We start from the raw sequence: 23,896 nt of genomic DNA on the forward strand, positions 1-23,896 counted from the left end.
ATTATATATATATATATATATATATATATATATATATATATATACAGAAAATTGAGTACCTGTGTGAGTATGGCACCAGGACAGGGTCAGGGCAGCTTGGCTTCTTTTCACCATCCAATGGCTACTGATCAAGGATGCATGCACTGTCCTGTCAACATTTGAGGAGGTCACAAGGATGATGAGCAGCAACCATGCAGGCATCAGTGACATTGTCCCTCTAGTCTAGCACACGCTTTGTGGAATCATGGACAGGGCACTTGAGGCAGAACAGTGGGAGAAAGAGGAGGACTTCCTTTCCTCTCAAAGCCCCCTTTATCCAGATAGCATTCCTGTGGGCCCACCAAACACACAGGAAAAAGAGGAGGAGGATTGTGTCAGCATGGATGTTGAAGATAACATGCAGTAGTCTTCAACGGATGGTTTTCAGTCCCCAGAAACCCAAGAAGTTGTACATGGCTGGGAGGAGGTAGTTACTGATAATGTGATAATTAGTGACCCAGAGGACTCAGAATCAAATGCCTCTGCAAATGTATGTTGCATGGCATCCCTGATTCTGCAAAGCTTGCGAAAGGACCCAAGGATTTGTGGTATTAAGGAGAGGGATCATTACTGGCTGGCAACCCTTCTTGATCCATGTTACAAGGGTAAGGTTGCAGAACTCATCCTGCCTTCACAAAGGCAGCAGAGGATGAAACATCTTCAGGAGGCCTTAAATAAAAGTTTGTGTAACGCATTTCCAGACCCTGGGAGGTTTCCATCCTGGTGCTGGACAATCTTTCTGAGGTTTTGTTCAGTCAGAGGAAGAGCGGTGGAGAAGGTGGCCGGCTAACCGATGCCTTTAAACAATTTTTCAGTCTTCAGTGCCAAGTTCTGATAGGTTCCAGAAACTATCATCAGCGTCTGCATTATATTGGGCAGGAATATCTAGGGGCAAGAGCAGACTTGGAGACCTTTCCGAGCATCCACTAGGTTAATGGGTCTTGAGGTTGGACCACTGGCCAGAACTTGCTCAATATGCAATCGAGCTACACAGACTCCATTGATAGGCTCACATTTATAAAAAAATACTCAGTCCTGGATCAGCAGCTATCAAGTATCTGATGCTGATGTAACTGATTGAATTTGCTATTGTCAGGGCTCTGCTCGCACTTTGCGGGCGAATCTGCGTGCCTGCATGCGCACGCGCGCTGTTATACAACCCAAGAATTGGCGCGTGTGTGTGCGCCAGTATGCACCTCAAGTGCACTCGCATGCACAACGGGTGCGTGTGCACGCTAGTGCGGTTTGGCGCCTGTGGCCCTATTTAAAGTTACAGCTGCATTTGTTCAGTGCTGTTTGTCTGCAGCTTGTACCTGAGACTCCTGTTACCTGTTCATCTGATTGCTATCACTGACCCAGCTTATGTTGGACTCTGCTGATCTCTTCTGCCCTGATCCCCGCCTGCCTGACTCTGTTTATGGACTGCCTATTTGATGCTGAACCTTTGCTAGCCTGTGACCTTGCCTTTGCCTGCCGTTACTGCCCGATTGCCTATCTGCTCTGACCCGGCTTGTCTGACCAACCCTCTGCTTGTTCCAAGTGTGCTGAGTCTATCCAGGATCTGCTGCCACTGTTCCTGTGCCTTCTTCTACCCGGCTTGCTGTTTGTCCTGCTCTGCCAACTTCTGCCAGCTCTGCCAGTTTCTGCAGTTCCAGCCATCCAGAGGACCATCTCCACTGCCTGCATCAGCTGCTGCATCCAGCTCAGACACTCCTACCCCGCTGCACTCACAGGACAATGTCTTCACTCCAGTGGGCCCTGAACCAGAGTCGTAAGAGAAGTCTTCTTCCACCAAGTTAGGCTCACCACCCAGGTACCTAACAGTACAAACAGCCATGACTGAGCCTGCGGAAGAAGCTTATGCTATGAAGGAGATCTGTTCACTAGAGATGGACGAACTTCCGACGGGACGTTTCGCGAATGCGAACTGTGAACGCGGATGAAAGTTTGCGAACGGCAAAGACACCAGCACTGTGATATAGGGCACTGACACCAGCACCATGATATAGAGCACTGACACCAGCCCCTGAGATATAGAGCACTGACACCAGAACCGAGATATAGAGCACTGATACCACACCAGCACCGAGATAGAGAGCACTGACACCACACCAGCACCATGATAGAGAGCACTGACACCAGCACCGAGATAGAGAGCATTGACACCACACCAGCACCAAGATAGAGAGCACCGACACCACACCAGCACAATGATAGAGAGCACTGACACCACACCAGCACCGAGATAGAGAGCACTGACACCACACCAGCACTGTGATAGAGAGCACTGAGACCAGCACTGAGATAGAGTGCACTGACACCAGCACCGTGATATAGAGCACTGACACCAGCACCATGATAGAGTGCACTGACACCAGCACTGTGATATAGAGCACTGACACCAGCACCGTGATATAGAGCACTGACACCAGCATGAGATAGAGAGCACTGACAGCACCACTGATACAAGCAATTCACTGCTGGGCCCCAAAAATATGACTCTGCTCAACCTCTTCAAACAGGAAGGTACGGGCATATAATATGAAGTGAGCCAAATGTAGAAAAAATGTCTGTGTGCTCAATTAAATAAATTGTTTATAGAGATATACATGGTCTACTGGTCACGTGTGTTGAATTCCTCCGAGATCCACGCCTCATTCATTTTTAGAAATGTGAGGTAGTCAACACTGTCGTGAGCTAGGCGACTGTGCTTATCGGTCACGATCCCCCCTGCTGCTCTGAACATCCTTTCGGACTGGACACTGGATGAGGGCAAGCCAACAGTTCCATTGCAAATTAGGCAAGCTCTGGCCAGAGGTCAAGCCTGCCCACCCAGTAGTCCAGTGGTTCATCAATCCTCAGAGCGTCCACATAAGCTGTTAACCCGATGTAGTCAGACACCTGTCGGTCTAGGCATTCCCTGATGCTGGATCCGGATGACACCTCTCGATGGGTCGGCTGAAAGAATGACCTCATATCAGAAGTCACCAACACATCTTCAAACCACCCTCTTCTTGCAGGCCCTGTTGGATTGGTACCCGCAACTCTTTCTCTGGGAGTGGGAATTGCTCCACTGCCAGCGCACGCAAAAGCAGAATGCAGCATTTCTCGAAGCAAGGCCTGTAAGTGCTCCATTCTGACAGCCCTCTTTTATGTTTGTACCGGGGGTCTAAGTACGTTGCCACCCAGTACTGGTCCTTGACCCTTATGATTTTTATACGGGGGCCCCTGTTAAAACACTGGAGCACGAAGGCCCCCATTTGCACTAAACTGGAAGCGGTGTGGTGGCCAGGCTCCTGCTCATCATCCAGAATAATGTCGTCCTCCTCTGTCTCCTCTCCCCATCCACGCACAACAACAGGGATCCCAGAAAGGTTTAAAGCATGCTCTTCTTGCTCCTCCTCATCCGCCCCGACATCATCCTCCTCTGAATCCTCTTCAGACTCCTGTTGTTGACTTGTCTCAGATAAAGTAGCCCCCCCGGGAATTCATCCAGCATTGCGACTTCCTCATCTTCCCGCTCCTGCTCCTCCATGGCTTGATCAATGGCACGAAGAAAACGCAAGCTCCATAAAGAAGGCATAAGGTAAAATGTCACTGATGGGGCCATGGCTGTGACTGACCAGTTTTGGTGATCTCATCAAATGGCCGCAGAAGTCTGCATGCATGCGCATGAGCAGCCACTGGCGCGGTGAAAAAAAAACAGCTCCTAGAACTTGTTCTGCCACAGAGTTCATACAGGTACACATTAACTGCACGTTTCTGCTGGAGTAGACTATTAAGCATATAGAAGGTTGAGTTCGCGTCGGGCAATAGCAAATAAGATGTCTGACTGGCAGATTGTGTCACCGCTGAATGTCAGCAAGGCGAGCCATGGCCGTGTAAGATCTTCTGACATGGGCCGAGATTTTCCTTGCCTGCTGCAAGATTTCCTGGACCCAAGGGTATTTGACAACGAATCGCTGCATGGCCAAGTTTAAGACGTGTGCCATGCATGGCACGTGCAGAATTTTTCCCTGTTTCAATGCGCTAAGCCGACTGGCACCGTTGTCACACACCACTTTACCAACTGTCAAATTGAGCGGTGTTAGTCACTGATCTGCCTGTGAACGCAAAGCTGAAAGGAGTGCCGGGCCAGTGTGGCTCTTGGCTTCCAGGCACAACAGACGCAGCATGGTATGGCAACGTCACACCTGGCAGGTCAAATAGGTTCTGGGGAGCTTGGGCGCCGCAGCGGAAGAGACACTAGCAGCAGAAAAGGAGGAGTCAGCTGAGGATGAGAGGGAGGAGGATGGAGAAGGAGGAGGAGGAGAAGAAGAGCCAGGCCTGCATGCAATCCGTGGCGGTAAAACGAAATCTACACGTGCCACGGGTTACATGCTTGACGGCCGTCAGAAGGTTCACCCAGTGGGCAGTAAAAGTGATATACCTTCCCTGCCCGTTTTTTGCTAGACCACGTGTCTGTGGTCAGATGTATCTTGGCACAGACACTGTGTGCCAGAGATAAATTCACTTGCCGCTGAACATGGCCATATAGCTCTGGGATGCCCTTCTGTGAGAAATACTTCCTTCCTGGGACCTTCTATTGTGGTGTTCCAATGGCCACAAATTTTCGAAAGGCCTCCGAGTCCACCAGTTTATATGGCAGTAGTTGGCGGGCTATCAGTAGTTGCCATCAACCGTTGGGCAAGAGGGTTATCCGGCGTCATCATTTTTTTACGCTCGAACATTTGGCCTACAGAAGCCTGCCTTTTTGCAGAAAAACGTGAGCTTGGCATGATGAAAGGTGGAGTGGAGGGCAATTGTGAGGAGAGAGAAGGAGAAGTAGAAGGCAAGGCTGGATGGTGAGAGCCTGGAGTGTGGCTTTGTGTGTTCCTTTGCTCCCACTGGGCTCGGTGATGGCAGCTCATGTGCCCTCCATAGGTGAGTGTTGGGCTTACCGCGACTTATGTGTTGACTGCAAAGATTGCAGATGGCAACACTATTGTCAGCAGCGGACACGTTAAAAAAAGCCCACATGCGGAGCCATGTGCCGGCGTCCTGGGAGTGCCAGATGTGACCGTACATGGTTGATGCCTCGCTCCTGATACATTCGCAGGCTGCTTTGTCCCTCCTGTGCAATCTAAGTTCTTCCTGCTTCTCCTCCCTATCTGCTGGTCCATATCTTCCTCTGAACTCCCCTCCTCTTCCTCTCTTGTGGGCACCCACATCACATGGCATCACTAGACACGTCATCATCAACGTCACCTTCCCCACCACTATAATTAGAGATCTCGGAGTAGGCAGCAACTGCGGGGACAAACCTCCTCCTTGGGCTGATCTGGGTACTGTCATCAGTCTGCTGAGTGGCGGTTGTTGCTACCTCCTCTTCCTGAGTGGCCACGCATCGGAAATATCTTGATATGGATCAGAAAATAATTCCTGTGACTCAAGCGGAAGGTATGTGGTTGTGTTGGTGGTAGTGTCTTTGGAGGTGCACATAGCAGAGAGTGAAGAGGGTGCAGATCGAGAGGATGAGGAGGGTACATAAGAGTAAGGCTGAGTGAGCCACTCAACCAAGTCTGGTGCGTCCTTTAACATAGTCGCACACACCTTCTGCAATTTGCCACTTTGGTTCAAGTCTGTTGATCCTGCCCTACCCCTACCACCCCTATGGAAGGGCGTGCCTCTTCCTCTGCCTGTCATTTTTTAAATGACCCTGTGACAAAAGTCTCTAGAGAAGTGCAGTATGTATGTGGAAGAAGTTATATAACACCCTGCTTCAATCTTTCGTTTTTGGGGGCCACTGGTCTATCACATCAGTTATAATACTTTTTTTAATTGTGTTTGTCACTCTTTGTAGTATCGCTGCAGAACCCCTCAGCAGTCACAATGCTGCACAGTGGAAATGCACTATACTATGCTTTCTATATGTGAAAGTATTTTATACGTGTATTATACACCTATATACTGCACACCAAATAGTACACCTATACCAGTCCTTAAAAGGACCTAAGTGGACCTAGTAGCTAGTGATTTGCAGACTGTACCCCAGTCCCTACACTGACAAAGGACTGCTGCAGAATAGGGCAGTAATCTGCAGCACAGCCCTGCACCCTATATATTGTACACCTATACCAGTCCTTACAAGGACCTTTGTGGACCTAGTAGCTAGTGATTTGCAGACTGTACCTCAGTCCCTACACTGACAAAGGACTGCTGCAGAATAGGGCAGTAATCTGCAGCACAGCCCTGCACCCTATATATTGTACACCTATACCAGTCCTTACAAGGACCTTTGTGGACCTAGTAGCTAGTGATTTGCAGACTGTACCTCAGTCCCTACACTGATAAAGGACTGCTGCAGAATAGGGCAGCATTCAAGTATAATATTCTTTCTATATTTGGAAGAAAGTATATTATACGTGTACAACCCTATATACTGTACACCTATACCAGTCCTTAAAGGGACCTTTGTGGACCTAATAGTAATAGCTAGTGATTAAACTGACTGTCCCTGCTGCACACAGCGTCCTTTCCCTCCCTGCACTGACAAAAGACAGGCTGCTGCAATCACCAGCACAGCAGTGCACTGAACCCTATATACTATACACCTATACCAGTCCTTAAAAGGACCTTTGTGGACCTAATAGTAATAGCTAGTGATTAAACTGACTGTCCCCTACGATTACCAGATCCATCAAGTTGAGGCCTCCCCTTCTCCCTCCTTTGGGGAGAATGGTAGGTCTCCCTTGATCACTGTACAGAATGTTTTGTTTCTATTAAAATCTAGGTCATATGACTGTTTTCACTCGATCGGTACACTACAATGAGAAAATTCCTTGTCCTTGTAATTTTGTATTCTCTGTTATTTACCCTTTTTCAATAAAATTTTATTTAAAAAAAAAAAAAAACTGTCTGTCCCAGCTGCACACAGCGTCCTGTCCCTCCCTGAACTGACAAAAGACAGGCTGCTGCAATCACCAGCACAGCAGTGCAAGAAGAATTATGAAGAATTATATCAGAAACTTACCGTATATACTCGAGTATAGGCTGACCCGAATATAAGCCGAGGCCCCCAATTTACCCCCAAAAAAACTGGCAAACTTATTGACTCGTGTATAAGCCGAGGGTGAGACATGCCTGTCCATCCCTGTGTGTGTGTCCGTCCATCCCTGTGTGTCCGTCCATCCCTGTGTGTCCGTCCATCCCTGTGTGTGTGTGTGTGTCCATCCATCCATCCCTGTGTGTGTGTGTGTCCATCCATCCATCCATCCCTGTGTGTGTGTGTGTCCATCCATCCATCCATCCCTGTGTGTGTGTGTCTCCATCCATCCATCCATCCCTGTGTGTGTGTGTCTCCATCCATCCATCCCTGTGTGTGTGTGTCTCCATCCATCCATCCCTGTGTGTGTGTGTATCCATCCATCCCTGTGTGTGTGTGTCTCCATCCATCCATCCCTGTGTGTGTGTGTCCATGTGTGTGTGTGTGTGTGTGTGTGTGTGTGTGTGTGTGTGTCCAGCCTACCTGTGTCCCGAGCCTGTGTCCCGAGCCTCCGTCCCGTGCCTTGCCTCCTTGCCTCCGTCCCGTGCCGTGCCTTGCCTCCTTGCCTCCGAGCGGATGTCCGTGATAGGCGGAACACTGACTGCTGGGAAATTCAGTGTTCCGCCTATCACAGGCGAAGGCGGAGGCGGAGGCGCGGCTTTTGAATTTTAGAATGTCCGCTGTCTGTCTGCTCGACACGCTGATCGAGCAGGCAGACAGCGATGACTCGAGTATAAGCCGAGGGGGGCACTTTCAGCCTCAAAAAAGAGGCTGAAAATCTCGGCTTATACTCGAGTATATACGGTATGTTGAGATGGTACTTTACTCCGTACGTTGTAGCCAAATTCTCAAGGGACAATTCCAATCTGTGCTGGAGGGGGGGGGGGGCAGGTAGGTGCTCTTTTACATGTGGTCTGGGCCTGCCCTCTGCTCCATAAATTTTGGTCAGATGTATTTAACCTGATTTCAAAAGTGACAAAAATAAGCGTTAAACCTAATGTGGAACAAGCCATTCTGAGTTTAAACACAGCGGATCATCCCTGCTCCATTAGATCCATATTTACACATATCCTATTATCCTATTATCCTATCCTAAGCAAATGGAAGTCCAGCGAAATTCCTAAACTGATTGAGGTTTCAATTAAAGTGAAGATGATTTCTGAATATGAAAATATAATAGCTTGCAGAGAGGGGACATACCAAGCATATCAGTCCAATTGGTCTTCTTGGAAGAATTTCTCCAAAGCCCAGGAGAGACCTGTTCAGAAATAGTCTTCCCTGAGCGGACGCTACTTTTCATCTTATTTTTATTTTTTGTTGTTATCTTGTCTATTCTTTTCCTTATTCATACTTCACCTTGTTGTGTCGGTACTTTCAAGATCCAGTGATCCTGGCTCCATTTTCAGTACGTACTTAGTAGATGAGACTATATAAATAAAATAGAGGGAGGAGTGTGCCCCCTGAAGACACAGTGTGCCCCCAAAAGGGGTGTCTGGGGGTGCCCTTATCCCTGTGACCATGGGATAGATCCTGGTAATTCCTAAAGCAGCAGAATATATGTTGGAGCAAAATAAAATCTTGAAAGTAGATTACCCGTGACAATTAAGACCACCTCATACTGTTCATTGTTATAATTGTTGTACTTCTTATTCTATTAAGATTGTAAATGGAATTCTTCTGTAATCAGTAATTCTTCAATAAAAACCATGGAAATAAAATAGGGGATAGATTTATGACATTTTTATTATTATTTTATTAGTAATGGCAGCGATTGGCAAATTTTTATCATGACTGTAACATTATGACGGACACATCGGACACTTTTGACACTATTTTGGCACCATTGTCATTTATACAGCAATCAGTGCTCTAAAAATACACCGATTACTGTATAAATGACACTGGCAGTGGAGAGGTTAAACACTAGGGGGGAGCGATCAAGGGGTTAAGTGTGTCCTAGGGAGTTATTCTAACAATGGTGGGATGGACTACCTAGGTCAAGACAGCGATCACTGCTCCCAATGACAGGGAGCAGTAGATCTCTGTCATGTCACTAGGCAAAATGGGCAAATGCCTTGTTTACATAGGCATCTACCCATTCTTCCAGTCCGTGACACTGGACACCATCGAATATCGAGTCCAGGGGTCCCACGGGCACAGAGCATGTGGCAGATGTGCACACACCCACAATGCTGCATCTTAAAGGGGACGTACCTATATGCCCACTTGCACAGCCGTGCCATTGTGCCAATGTATATCGTCGTGCACTGGTCGGCAATCGGTTAAAGTCACTGCTCCTGAAAAAATGGCCATTTTAAAAATGTTTTTGCATTGATACCTGTCCCCTGGGGCAGGATCCGGGTCTCTAAACACTTTTTATGGCCATAACTTACATATAAGCCTTTAAAATGAGCAGTTTTTATTTTTCACATTCATGTCCCAATGGTGTTTGCATGTTCACACAAAGTTTTTGTGTGTTCGCAAGTTCTGGTGAGAACCAAACTGGGGGGGTGTTCGGCTCATACCTAGTCAAGGGTACTAAAATCTGCTGTTGCCACCTTAATTCTGTGCTGGCCAATGAATGGGGGAGGTACGTGTGCTGCAGAAGTAATGGGCTGCTAATCAGGATTAGCAAACACATCAGGAAGGGAACTCTGGGCTCTATGGGCCTTTCTTTGAATTCTTGGTGGCTGCGGGTCACTTCTTGTGCTAGCCACCGCATCAGTCAGGTACACCTGACCTTAGCAGGGACCAGTACCCCATCATCAGAGCTATCTGTCAGGGTGCTCTCTACCAGTTTGTATACTGAGCCTGAATCTGACAGTGAGGTCTCTTCAATGCTGTACATTTATAGGTACAGCTAGTGTGACTAACAGATAAAAGAGCACCTGGTTGTCAGCGACTGCTTCAATCGTTACAAAAAATGAACTGTTAGTGCTAGCAGGGATCAGGCGTGACTCTTCTAATGCTGCAGTTTTGTGTGCTGTGTTTTGTAAGTGACAGTGATCTATTGATACTGCACTTGGGTGGGCTGGGCGGAGGAGCTAAATGCAGGTGCTGGCAGGTATCTGGGCTGATTCTAATAACGCCACATTTTTGGGAACACTATACTATTGGGAACGCTAATATAGCTCTGATCAGATCAAAGATATTGATCTGTTCAGATACTATACTAGTAATGGAGCTATATAGTGTGAGTGTGTGTTAGTGTACCTGGCACTAATCCGATGCTATATGGGATTGATGCTGACCCTAATGGACACTAAAACTGATGTCACCCGACAAGAGATCTGTACATTATACTAGTGACACCGTGACAGGGACTGAAAGGGTTAACTCGGGGGGAGGTGATCAGAGGGTTAAACATTTATTACGGGGTTAATAGGGAGTACCCTAAACCTACCTGGGCCTACCACTAACTGCCCTAACACCGATTAGGGACACCAATAGAGTGACCAGTGAAAAATCTGAAAAATGCACTTGGTGACACTGACAGGGAGTGAAAGGGTTAACTGGGGGGTAATCAGGGGTGATTAAGGGGTTAAATGTGTACCTACATGTCCTGGTGTCAGTGTAGTGTTGGTGTACTCACAGTAGATGTCTTCTCCTCACTCGCAGGAAACTAAAAGGGCTCCACGAGGGGAGATGACATCACTTCCTCTGCCCGTGTTTTCATTACACATGTAGAGGACAGTCTGTCATTCACCAGAACCGATCAGCAGGTCCAGCCCAGAAATCATTGACCTGGGCCTGTAGACTGATCGGTCCAGAAATCAATCCAATTGTTGTGGGGACGGTGGAGGGGGCGAGCACCCCCCATACCCACACACGTGACCGACATACAATGATGGCGATTCACGCAGGAGAGCCAACATGCCGCAGTACAACTGTGGCGGCTGGTTGAGAACCGGTTAATGTATTTCCCCCAATACTTACCTGAGCCTGATCCCCATCCAGAAATGTACACAAGAGCAGAGGATCTCTTGGCTTTCTCCCTTCTCATTGGCTCAGACACAGCAGGGGGAGCCATTGGCAGAGGAAGACTTGGGGCTTTTTATGGCAGACAAGGACTCATAAAGGGGATGGGAGTTGGGGATGTTCATGGATCGTGTTTTCTGTCTTTATTATGGTCAGGACAAAACATTCCACTCATAGATTTGTAAATATAAAATATTGTATATAAATAATTAGCATTTTCATTTTCAGCCAGCAGGTGGAGCTGAAATCTCTTTTCCACATGTTTACCTGCCTGCCCTTCCCGGATCACTGTAAAATCCATGTTATTTACAGAGCTCAGTAGCTCAAGCTGTAATTTCCCTTCATAACTGAATGACTCAGAGGAGGGGGAGGGGAGGGGAAGCAGATTCCTGAAACCCACCGGAGGGATCTCACTGGATATTGTGTGAAAATTGAGGATGAAATGATCTGTGGTGTCTGTAGCTACAGAGGTCAGTGAGGTGTCGGTCACACGTGTGTCAGTACCATGTGATTATGTGACATTTATTCAGCATTTCTAAAGCCTGATAAGCGCCTTCCATGCCTGCCATGAATATTACAATGGCGGCACACAGTGCTGGTCACACAGGAGTGGTAGCGTTGTGTCGTGTTATAAATTAAGCCGCATGTCGCTGTCATGAGACATCCACGCTTGTCAGTCGCCTCCATTCATTTCATGGTGATGTCCAATAATCACTGGGCATTGGAGGACAGACAGCGGAGGCTCCGGTATCCCAGAATGCACTGGGAAATAATAGAGAAGTAGGACAGAGCAGCTCCGGTCACTTCTGGTTGTACAGAACAGCCGTGTGGTAACTCCAATAGCTTCTGTGTGCCGGCAAAATCACCAACCAGCCGGCAATACTGACAGTGCCAGGCAGGGAATGTGTCACTGCACAGCCAAAAACCTCTTCCAATTATATATGCTAATCAGCTGAACACAGAAGGATTCCCATAGGTTTCAGCAGCAGTGTCCCCTTCCATCTTGATGGAATGTTAGCGGACGATCATGGTCATTATCTTTTTTGAAGGTTTTTTTTGGTAATACACGCTGCACTCTGGCGAACGTGTATTGTCCCAACCAGCACCAACCTGCCTTCCTCTCCCAGATCCTCTCTAAATTAGCGCAATTTGCTGCTGGCATAACTATCCTAGCGGGGGACATAAATATACCTTTAGACTCTATCTTAGACACCTCCCTGGGACGTTCCCACATCCCGTTTAAAAGACTCTCCTCACTTAAACACAGGCTTCTCAATCTACAACTGATCGATGTCTGGCGGATGCTTCACCCCAGAGACAGGGATTATTCTCACTTTTCCAAAACGCACCAGTCGTACTCACGCATTGATAATATCTTCTTAGACCATCACCATCTCCAGTTACTGAGGTCTGCCTATATAGGCACAGCCACTATATCTGACCACGCACCCGTGTCGATATGTATGACCATGCCCTCCTTAACACACTGATCCAATAATTGGAAACTCAATGACTCTCTCCTCTCCAATCAGGTGGATGTATAAGAGCTATCCTCACATATGGAACAGTACTTCCATGATAATACTTCTCATGAGTCTCCCCTCTCTGTTGTGTGGGAGGCTCACAAGGCCACCATGAGGGGACGGCTAATTGAATTAGGTTCAAGGAAAAAAAAGGAGCGCGGTCGGCAGATCGCGCAGATTCTGGGTCAAATTGCGGTCCTGGACAAACAACATAAACTTACTCTCCATGTGGCCCATCTAAAAGCTCTCACCTTGAAAAGGGAGGAATTAAAAACCCTCCTGGATCTAGATACCAAAAGGAAATTTCAACGATTTGCTCAGACGATACATGAATGGGGGAATAGACCCGGTAGGCAGCTGGCGAGATCCCTCAAGGCAAAACAAGCTAGGTCTTTTATCCCCAAAACTCCCCAATGCCAATTTAGTACACGCTACTCCACACATAGCTGCGGCTTTTAGGGACTACTATGCTGATTTGTATAACGTACAGAGCGACTTACCCTCGCTAACTTTGAAGGAAAAGCGCACCCGCATACAGGCATACTTAAAAGAGGCCAATCTCCCCACACTGCCCATTGCCGCACTCCGAGCACTGGAGGAGGAATTTACAGTAGAGGAATTTGGTGTAGCCCTGAAGTCCTATCCCACAGGGAAAGCCCCAGGCCCCGATGGCTACACCATTAACTATTATAGAACGTTCAGCGACATCCTGCTTCCCCACCTCACGGCTTATGCCGACTCTATCTCACGCAACTCCGGTCTGCGCCTGGAATCTCTCACGGCCCACATCACAGTTATACCAAAACCTGGTAAAGACCCCACAGTATGCAGTAGTTATAGGCTTAACGTTGACGTTAAGTTATACTCTAAGGTGTTGGCCACTAGGCTACTCCCTCTTATCCCCAGCTGGATCTCGAAAGATCAGACTGGCTTTATACCTAATAGGGAAGCTAGGGATAACTCCCTCAGGACTATAACTCTGATTCAGTATGTGAGGCAATGCTCCCAGCCCACCCTACTGGTGTCTACCGACGTCGAAAAGGCGTTCGATAGGGTGGACTGGGAGTACCTCAAAGTGACTTTACCCCACCTGGGACTGGGTCCCAAAATGTTCTACTGCATAACCTCCCTTTACTCCGCTCCCACAGCTCGTGTCCGCATAAACAGGTCTCTTAGTGACTCGTTCTCTCTGTATAACGGCACTCGACAGGGATGCCCCTATCCCCTCTTCTATTTGCCCTCACCCTTGAACCCTTTCTGTCCACCATTAGACATAATCCCAATATCCATGGGGTTCAGATAGGCTCCACGACCCATAAATATTCAGCTTATGCTGATGACATCTTGTTCTTTGTTCAGCGCCCTCGTATCTCCCTACCAAATTTAATGTCTGCCCTTTCTACCTATCAAAAAATATCTAACTTCAAAATTAATCTTTCTAAGTCAGAAATTCTGAACATTAACCTCCCCAGATGGGAAGCTGACTCTATACGGCCTCTCTTCCCTTTCAGATGGGTCCAGAGAACCATGAAATACTTGGGTATCTATTTAACATTGAACATCCACGCCTTATTTAGATATAATTACCTTCCCTTGCTGAACAACATTAGGGAGGACTTGAGAAACTGGAAGAGCCTCTCACACTCCTGGTTGGGGAGGGTTAATATTATTAAAATGAACATTCTACCTAGAGTTTTATTTCTATTCCAAATGGTCCCCATAGGAGTTCCCTTGGGCTTTTTTACAACTTTACAGACCATGATCTCCCGCTATGTCTGGAGGAACAGTCACCCCAGGGTCTCTGGGGACATATTATACCCCTCTAGGGATGCTGAGGGCCTGGCCCTACCAAATTTTAAGGCTTATTATCACGCTGCTATACTTTCCAGGATAGCTGATTGGAAGTTCAATGCAAACACCAAGCTGTGGGTTAACATGGAAAGCTTTCTGTGTGCTGCAGACCTTACGGTAATGCCTTGGATCCCTCGCACACACCGACATCTCAGCAGCGATACCTCCTGCCTTACACTGTCCAGCCTAGATGTTTGGGACAACCTGCACAAGAAGTTCTCATGGTCCTACAACTCCCCTTTAATGCCGCTTCTCAACCACCGATACTTTTTACCAGGCCTATTAGACCTGGGATTTCAAACTTGGTCCCTTGATCGACCCCTCCTTCTACATCAGGTCCTCCGTACAGATGGCATCAAGTCTCTACCAGATATTCTTGGCCCCACGCCAATTACATTCCTTGACAAGTGGAGAACCGCTCAGTTACAGTGTTTCCTACGAGCTCTGCCTCGACCTCTCAGAGGCCCTGAAGGTCTTAACGGGCTTGAGGCTGTGTTTTATCCAAAGGATCCTCCGTTGCACTGCCTATTGCTGTTTTATAAGGCCCTTATAAAACTCCTCTACAACTCACACCCGCCCTATCTGGCTAGATGGGAGGAGGACCTAAACGCAAGCCTCTCGGCCCTTGCCTCAAAAATGGCTGAAGTTAACTACAAGTTGCTTACCAGGTGGCATTACACTCCAGAGAAATTGCACCGGATGTTCCCTGAAAACTCCCGCTATGTTGGAGAAATTGTAGGTTCAGGGCCACTCATGCACATATCTGGTGGTCTTGCCCACTTATTACACCGTTTTGGTCCAGCGTGATTCAAGTTATACAGCGGATCTCGGGCATTAACCTTTCTAATGATCCTTGGACCGTTCTTTTCCATGCTACAGCCGACCCTGTAGGCCGGTACAAACGCTCTATCATCCCCCACTTGCCAAGGCACTAATACCTGCTCTTTGGGGTCAACCCAAAATTCCACTGCTGAAATGCCAGATGCATAAGATTGCAGCAGTTCATCTCATGGAGGACATGACTCACTCCGAAAAGAAGACTTCTCAAAGAGTTTTTAAGACGTGGTCTAGTTGAAGGGAATTCATTACCACCTCATTCTACAAGGATCTCCTCACACAGCCCTAATGAGTGAGGCTCATCCTCACAACCCCTTCGAGTTAACCACGCTTATTAACGGAACCATCCCCCCCAGGAGGACTAGAGTCTTTTTTCTTATTTTCGGCCGTATAGTAGTACAATGTAAGATTTGGTATTAATTCTCTTCAGGTAACCACGCGTGTTTCAGCACAATTATACAGGACTATTACAATGTTAGAAGAAACAATATAGGTAAGATATATTCAAAGTGCTCAATATTGCAGCATGATGAGTGACACCACCCAAACTTTAGCATACTATGTACATGCAAAAAACCTACTTTGTGGTTGGCCACTTATGATTGGTGATGTGCAGTGACACCTCCCTTACAGGATAGATATAACGATAGCTGTGCAGCACTAGAAGTGAGACTCCCTAAACCTAAAAATGTTAATATTTACACATTTTAAACAAACAACACAAATATACATGATGAAGCCCCGCCTAGGGCGTAACGTGTAAGGTGGAGACGTCATCACGCCTGTCAGATACACTAGGAGAGCCGCTACTATACTGTTATGAAGGAGAGGAGGGTTGCCGGGCGCTCTGTGCATTCTTACATGGATATATTGTGATTCTATGTGAGGATATATTACATGTTATTATTAATAAACTATTGATGACCCGAGTATCCCAGCTATTGTGACACATACAAATAAACAGATGTGGTAACAAGTCACCAAGCGAGTATTATCCTCAGACCAGGAAATCTGTCCTCCAGGGGGCAGGAGAGCGATAGTGAGTATGATGACATGGCGGCTGGTTTTCATTCTATAGAATTATTGTAATATATCCGAAATCCATATATCAGAGGAGATCATTTCCTCTACATCACTTCCCCTTTAGGCTCCTCCCACTAGAAGAACAACCCCTCCCCCGGACATTTCTCCAGCATTCTTATAGTGTTTTCAGAGCTTCATAAACACAATGAAGACACATGATAAATGTCATAGAAGTGTTACTGAGCATTGCTTCCTTCTACATAATCATCAGACATGTGAGCGAGTCCTAAGGGGGTCTATTCCATCCTATTTCCTGCTTGTTAGGAATATGGATGGTCATTCCATATGTACAGAGCCTGGTCACTGTTCTACTATAAGGGGAACCCCAAATCCCATGGATGAGATTACAAAGAGAAAGATTCAATCAGAGAGAGGAGAAGACATGAGAAGAGGACAGGTGATGGAAGATTCTACATGGGTGAGGATGGAGGACACCCAGAGATAGAAGGAGACACTGAGAGACGGGAACAATCACAAGACATCACATTTCCCCATCACGGCACATCACACATTTCTCTTACCGTAATTCCTGAATTTTACTCTCCGGGTTCTTCAGAAAGGAAAGAGAATCCGACTTCCTATTATATCCTGAAGAGGAGGAATATTCTTCTTCTGCTTTGTCCTCTCCCGGACAATCTTTACTGGAAATAGTACAATCCCAAAATCTAAAATCCAATAATGAGATAATAATTATCACCAAGAATGTATGACCTCTGACCCCAAGAATAACAATGTAACCCCAACATTTCCCTTCCACATGGCTGCCTTCCCTCCGGCTCTACAGCCTCATACTGGACCTGATGAGGACTTCTCATTGGTGGCTATGAGTGGTCTTTGAAGTCACACTCCACACAAAAATTAAAGGAGGCCCCTGATATGTATACGGGGTCTCCGGCCTTCCTACACAGGGGTCTCCATTCAGCTTCTGGGAAATCCTGGAACACCACTTTGGTTCCAGATATAAAATGCAGTCCAGACATTCCCATCTCCGCCCACTTCTGCAGACAATTGGCCCCTCCAATGTTGGGATGATGATGTCACACCCCTGACATTATTTCCCTCCCCCACATCTCTGAACACGAAGCTTTCCCTCCAAATGTTCTGTGTGATAAATGGTATAATTGGGGGCAGGGAAAGGGTTAATGTGATGTAAATGATGTGATTGTTACCAGAAGTTGTGTAGAAGGTGATATGTGGGGACCACCATTTAGCTCTGGTTCACACAGCACAACATGAAAGTCGCAGCCACTTCCAGCTTGACTTTGTTCTACAACTTCCCGGCGACCAGGTGCGACTTCAAAGTGACTTTACTGAGAAGCATTCCTATGTGACTTTGATGATCCGTGTTTATAGCGTGTTTTATCACATGACAAAACATGCGTCTGATAACCGTGATTGGGGCGTCATTAACAATCAGGCTGCATTTACATCTGCATGATTCCGAATGCACATCAACCGCCAGAAATTGTGTGCTTTGCCGCACGTTTCAGAAATGCGCTGCGACCGTGCGTCACGCTTGTACTGCAAAAATGGCAAGGCGAGCGCGATGCATGTTTCCAAAACGTGTGGGAAAGCATGCGTTTTCCTGCAGGTTACCGGGCATTCAGAAACCTTCAGACGCCAATGAATGGTATCCCAAGTGCAATGTGTGTTGTCACACATTTTCAAAAGGCACAGTAAAGCATGTGTTTTCTTGCGGGTTGCCGTCAGTTGTAAATACATTTCCATTCATCACATCTGTACATTTCCAACTGCACAGCAACCTGGAAGAAAATCCATGCTTTGCTGTGCGTTTCATAAATGTGCGACAATGTGCGTCACACTTGTGTTATTATTCATTTGCTTCTGCACATTTTTGAATGCATGGCAGACGCAGGAATACATGTGCTTTGCTGTATGTTTCAAAAACGCACAGCAAGGAGCTGCCTTTGTGTTACCATTCATTTACATCTGTGCATGTGTGGCGTGCGTTGCTGTGCATTTTTCAGACGTATGAAAAATCGCACATTTTCTGTGTGGGTCGCCTCGTATTCGGAAACACGCAGATATGATTGTCGGCTGATTGTTAATGACACCCCAATCACAGTTAGCAGACGCATGTTTTGCTGCCAAGATGCATGACGCTCCATGACTGGGAAGATTCTTGAGCTACTTTGGGGTGTTTGTTGCATGTCGGGCAGAACATTCCAGTGAATGGGCTCCCTATACACAATGTGTGATTACACATGAAAAATACACAAATAATGGAAGTGGGAATGTGCGTTTCCGCTACGCTCAGGTGTGACTGGGATGTGATTGAAGGAAGATTTTAGGCAGCAAGGATGACCAGGGAGGAGAGGTGGGGAGTAAAGAAGCCTCAGAAGTCGCAGTAAAGTCTTAAAGATTCAGACAAATGTGCGACTTTCTGGTGATTTTACATTGAAGTCTATGGGAGTCGTGCAGCACAAGAATCACACAAAAGTAGTGCAGGAAGTATTTTCTTTTGTTGCAATGACTCAAATCGCAGCAATTAAGACAACGCCCAATAAAATCTTTGTGTTTTCACCTGACCTGCGACTTTACATGTCATCAGAATGTCGCTGGAAAATTGCTGTAGTGTGAAGCAGGGCTTAGGGCTGAGGAAAGTGTGAGTTCCCAGGACTTCTAACAAGTGTGGTAGATGGAGAACATGTCTGATAATCACCGTTATACTGTATGCAGGTTCCTGCCCATTCTCTGAATTCAGTTAGGATATCCTCACACTCACTTACCCGACCTTCTGACTCCTGTGTAGGAATGGAGATAGAAGTTTCTGGCACTCTGGACCCACAGTGAGATATAGAAAATGTAAAGACTGAAAACTTTCTCTCTTCAAAGTCTTCAAGCAATAGATCAGCTGCTTGGAATAATTCCTGTCCATCCACAAGTGATCAGTATGTGAGCCCCACAGAGACAAATCTGTACAACCCGACATGACTCTCCTAATGAAGTCCTCATCCTGAGTCTCATACAGACAGAAGATGGTCCGAGTATAGAAAGTCTGATTGATGTCCTTCATGGCCCATTTTCTCATTGCAGGTTTGGCTCGGAGTGAGATGGGGATTCCTGTGACCTTTGAGAATGTCTTCACCTGATTTTTATTTAAGAGACCAAACAGGAATTGTACAGATAATGATAAATGTGAGGAATATGAACTGAAGTCATGGAGTGATTTCCCTTTACAGATCTTTGGGAGGAAAATACGTTTCCTAAATCCAAACCAACCATCATCCATCCCATAATAGAGAGCAGCAAGGAACTCCTGTACACTCAGGTGGATGAAGCTGTAGCAGGTCTGGTGACGGACGTCCCAATGAAAGATGTTCTCATTCAGAAATACAGACTCCACCTCATCCAGAGAAAGTCCATGTCTTTCTAGATCTTTCTTCTCAAATAAGATTTGTTGGTTCAGAACTCCCTGATTGGCCAGAGCACACAGCTTCTTCAGACAGGTTTGTTTCCGGTGTACAGACTGCTCCTTCTTGCTGTGATGGGTTAGTAAAACCTCCAGGTAGAGAAGATAAATTGAAGTCGTTGTCTTACACTGAATTACATCCAAATCTTTTCTTATTTCTTGTGTCATTACAGTGCAGACAATCCAGCATGTGATGGGGACGGCACACATGGTGTACACAACGTCATTGTCTTTTATTATACTGAGAACCTTGTCTGCATCTTCTTTATTTCCATAGAATTGATGGACATATTCCTCTCGATCCTCCCTTGTAAATCCCTGGATTTCCACATTGCGAGAATCCTTGATGAATGTGTTAAGTTTCTCCATGGCCAGTGACCTTGTGGTGATGATCAGAGAAGATTCTGGGAGAACATGTCCCCTGAGCAAGCTTTGGAGAATTATTTCTTTGTGGGTTTCCATAGAAATGTCAGGACAACCCTCAGATTTCTCCTCCAGAGTCCACCTCAGTTCATCAAACCCATCAACTATGGTGAGAAGTTTTCTCTGACTTCCAGGATCCTTCAGAATAGACACCAGGTCATCTGAACTCAGTCTGCAGGTTCTGGATAAAAGTCCCACAAGACTTATGTTTCCAGGGATGGTGTTGATTTCTCTACAGCTCAGATAAAACACAAAATCAAACTTGTCTCGGTAGAGATCCCCAGAGGCCCAGTCCAGCATGATCTTCTTGGAGGTCATTGTTTTTCCAATCCCAGCAGGTCCTTGTAACACCACAATCTTAGGGATGAACCCACATTTATCAGGGTCAAAGAGGGCCTGGATTGTGGTTGGGGATCTTTTCTCCATGATCTGTAGATGTCTTCTGCCTGAACTCCTTATTTCTTCTTCTTTTCCCTCTTTATTCTGGGGTCCCTTTATCATCAATAACTCAGTGAATATTTCCTGTAGATAAACAGTCTCCCCCATATGGGAATTATATTCTTTAATCTTCTGGAATATCTCTTTCATATACGCTCTGTGTTCCTCGCTGAAGTCTTTATGAGAGAAAGGAGAAAATGTTATTCCTCATACACACATGAAACAATATTTATAAGACAGAGTTGGAAATATTGTATTCTAACGATAAACCCAAAGAATGGAACCCTAAAAGGAGATATCCCATGAAATTCAGGAGGATGGTGGAAGAATCCAAACTATGGACACACCATCCAGACCAGAGGAGTAACTGCAACCTTCAGGGCCCTGGTGCAAGGAACAATGAAGGGTCCCCATGACTGCTGGGACCCTTTCCATCAGTCCCAGACCCTTTCGTCTGGTCCCAGGGCCCTTCCATCCAAGGCATTGGCCCTTTATAAGCAGGTTCAGACTGCTGTGATGTATAATTTGACTTGCAACACAAAGTCACATGACAAGTCAAAACATATTAATTTCAATGGGTGCTATCATAATAAATCTGTAAATCTTTAATTGTTAAAAGTTAAAAATGGTAGTCTCTCACACACACACACACACACACACACACACACATATATATATATATATATATATTATATATATGCACACACACACAAATACATGAAGTATGCTGGATGCTGATACATAATTTACACAATTTGTATAACAGTTTACAACCACAGTTGAGCTGTTGAAATACAATGAGGACAACAGAAATATCCAACGCGTTTAAAGTCTGCAATATAATTTCTCTTCTTCAGGGGTGTGCGGTTTCAACAGGACTTGAATACATCTACAATTGATAAAAGAGTTTGTATGAATAAGGAAGAGAAATTGATTGGTATGTGGGTGCCAGAGCAGTTGCTTATGCTGACCCTGTGCAACCACATCCAAGAAATATTGTTTTGGTTGGACTATCCCGGTACAGAGTAATTAAAAAAAGGAAGGATAATTAAAAATATATAAAGTTTAATAGAAACAAAGAAACATTTTTTTATACAAATAACAAAGCTATAAAATAATACATAGTATACACCACAGTTATTAAACTACTAGCGGGTTGCCCCGAGGAGTTTTGAACCAAGAGGAGTATACATAAATCCCTCGACTAGGTTCACGGATAACTGCTTCATCAGGAGGATGATCTATAAGACAAGCAAACATTTAATAACAACATGGAGAAAAAGTTATATTCATAAATATAGTTATCCACAGGAATTACAAACAATAAAATAAGGAGATCAGCTCACCCCCACGTGGGTAAAAACTCACAGACCAGAGGGCCCATCAACACCCCCAGCGGCAGACATGAGGGATTATATTGGATGGACTCTGAAATGGTTAATTTTATATATATATATACACACACACACATTTTCTTAAGATGTCGCTGCGCATAAAGATTGAATTAGTCGCTCAACTTTCCCCCAAAATCCCACCAGATGTGGACTAGAGATCCATTGTCATCGCATCAAGAGGACGGGTAAATCTTTGCGAGTCTTTCTGGAGTAAGATACCATCTGTGAAACAATTTATGCAGTGATTCCCAATGTGTGATACAATGAGATAGCCATAGAGGAAGTTAGAGAGCCTTCAGCCATAGGGATTCTGGGGATGGCTGGTTCTCGTATGGTGTCCAATAATGGATGGCTGAGGTTAGGAGATCTGGGGCTGGTATAGTGATCAACTTGTAAGCTTGTAAGCAAGGGAATTTCCTTTCACTTTAGAGTCCCTGTTGTTGTAAAACTTTAGTAGAGAGGGAGTCCGTTGTCGACCACTGCAGTTTGGAGAAGAGGGATCTTATCCGAAGATAGAGAAAAAAAGGTTTTGGGGGATAGACCAAACTGTTTTTGAAGATGTGAGAAGGGGTACAGGCCTGATGGGGAGATAAGCATTGCCAAGTTAGAGATCCCAGCCTCTGACCATTCCTGAAGGGGTAGGTCAGGTGCTAAGAGGGCTAGCGATTTAATAGGAAGTGCTGGTAAGACATCCATTGAGATGCTTGCCTCCGTTTGTGAGAGTGCAGATCATACACTGAGTGAGCAGGTGATAGTGTCTAGAAAATGATACTTAGGTTTTGGGTTAATCCATGTTGCGGCAAGAACTAGTTTAGGGTCTGCCTTGAGTGCTGTCATTTCTATTTGTTTCCACGTTGTTTGTTGCTGGTCCGACCATCATGTTTTTAGCTGATCTAGGATTGTTGTGCGATAGTATGCTTGAATGTCTGGGGCACCCAGTCCTACTTGTTGGACAGGGGTGACGAGCATGGCTTTTTTGATCCTAGGGCGTTGCTGTTGCCATATAAAGTTATTAATAATTCCTTGAAGTTTCGTTATTTGGTTTTGTACCAATGGGAGAGGAATTGTACGAAACAGGTATAAAATATTTGGTAGCAAATATATTTTGGACTGGGCGATCCTTCCAGCCCAAGAGGCCGGGACATGGTTCAGTTATCTCGTTAATCATGCCAGTCTGCCCATGAGGTCTTCTAAATTGGTTCTGAGCAAGATTTGGCTGGGGAATGTTAACTGGATTCCCAAGTAAGGTAAGAAGGCATTTGGGGCCCAAGCAAAGGGAAAATTGGTAGAAATTAATTGTTTTGTTGGTTAATCCAATTCCAAGTTGAGCATGAGCGATTTACTATGATTTATTTTGTACAGGGATATCTTACTGAATGAGTCTAAAATTGGTTGGACTGCAGGGAGGGAGACCCCAGGGTTTGTTAGGGCAACAATAACGTCATTGGCATAGAGGACAATTTTGTGATTGGTTCTTCCAATTGTTATGCCTGAAATTAAAGGTTCAGATCTGATGGCTTGCGCTAGCGGTTCTATCACCATGGCAAATATAAGGTGCGATAGGGGACAGCCTTGTCTGGTGCCGTTGGTGATTTTAAATGGTGTGGATACAACCCCGGAGGCCCATACTCGTGTGGATGGTTGAACATATAGACTGAGTATGGCTGATAGGAAGGTACCTGATATTCCGAATTTAAGGAGAACTGCCTCCATATAGGGCCAATAGACTCTATTGAATGCCTTCTCTGCGTCCAAGAAAAGGAAGTGAGAAGGCGTTCAATTGTGCTCCACCCATTGAATTAAGTAAACAAATCGCCTAGTGCCATCTGCGGCTTGTCTACCTGGCACAAAGCCAACTTGGTCTTGGTGTATA

General features: G+C 45.8%; 1 protein-coding gene across 1 annotated transcript in view; it reads right to left on the reverse strand.

Moving 5' to 3' along the window:
- Positions 1-23,896, reverse strand: part of LOC143981422 (NACHT, LRR and PYD domains-containing protein 3-like) — a 67,027-nt gene that overhangs the window by 25,258 nt on the left and 17,873 nt on the right. Inside the window, exons 3-4 of the mRNA XM_077479248.1 lie at positions 19,086-20,805; positions 16,857-17,000 (exon numbers count right to left, since the gene is read on the reverse strand). Of these exons, the coding sequence (XP_077335374.1) occupies positions 16,857-17,000; positions 19,086-20,805 (1,864 nt within the window). The remainder of the gene's footprint in view (positions 1-16,856; positions 17,001-19,085; positions 20,806-23,896) is intronic.

This window comes from Lithobates pipiens, unplaced genomic scaffold, assembly GCF_037356315.1.
Source record: "Lithobates pipiens isolate NorthernLeopardFrog02 unplaced genomic scaffold, aLitPip1_a1.2 Scaffold_157, whole genome shotgun sequence".
NCBI lineage: Eukaryota > Metazoa > Chordata > Amphibia > Anura > Ranidae > Lithobates > Lithobates pipiens.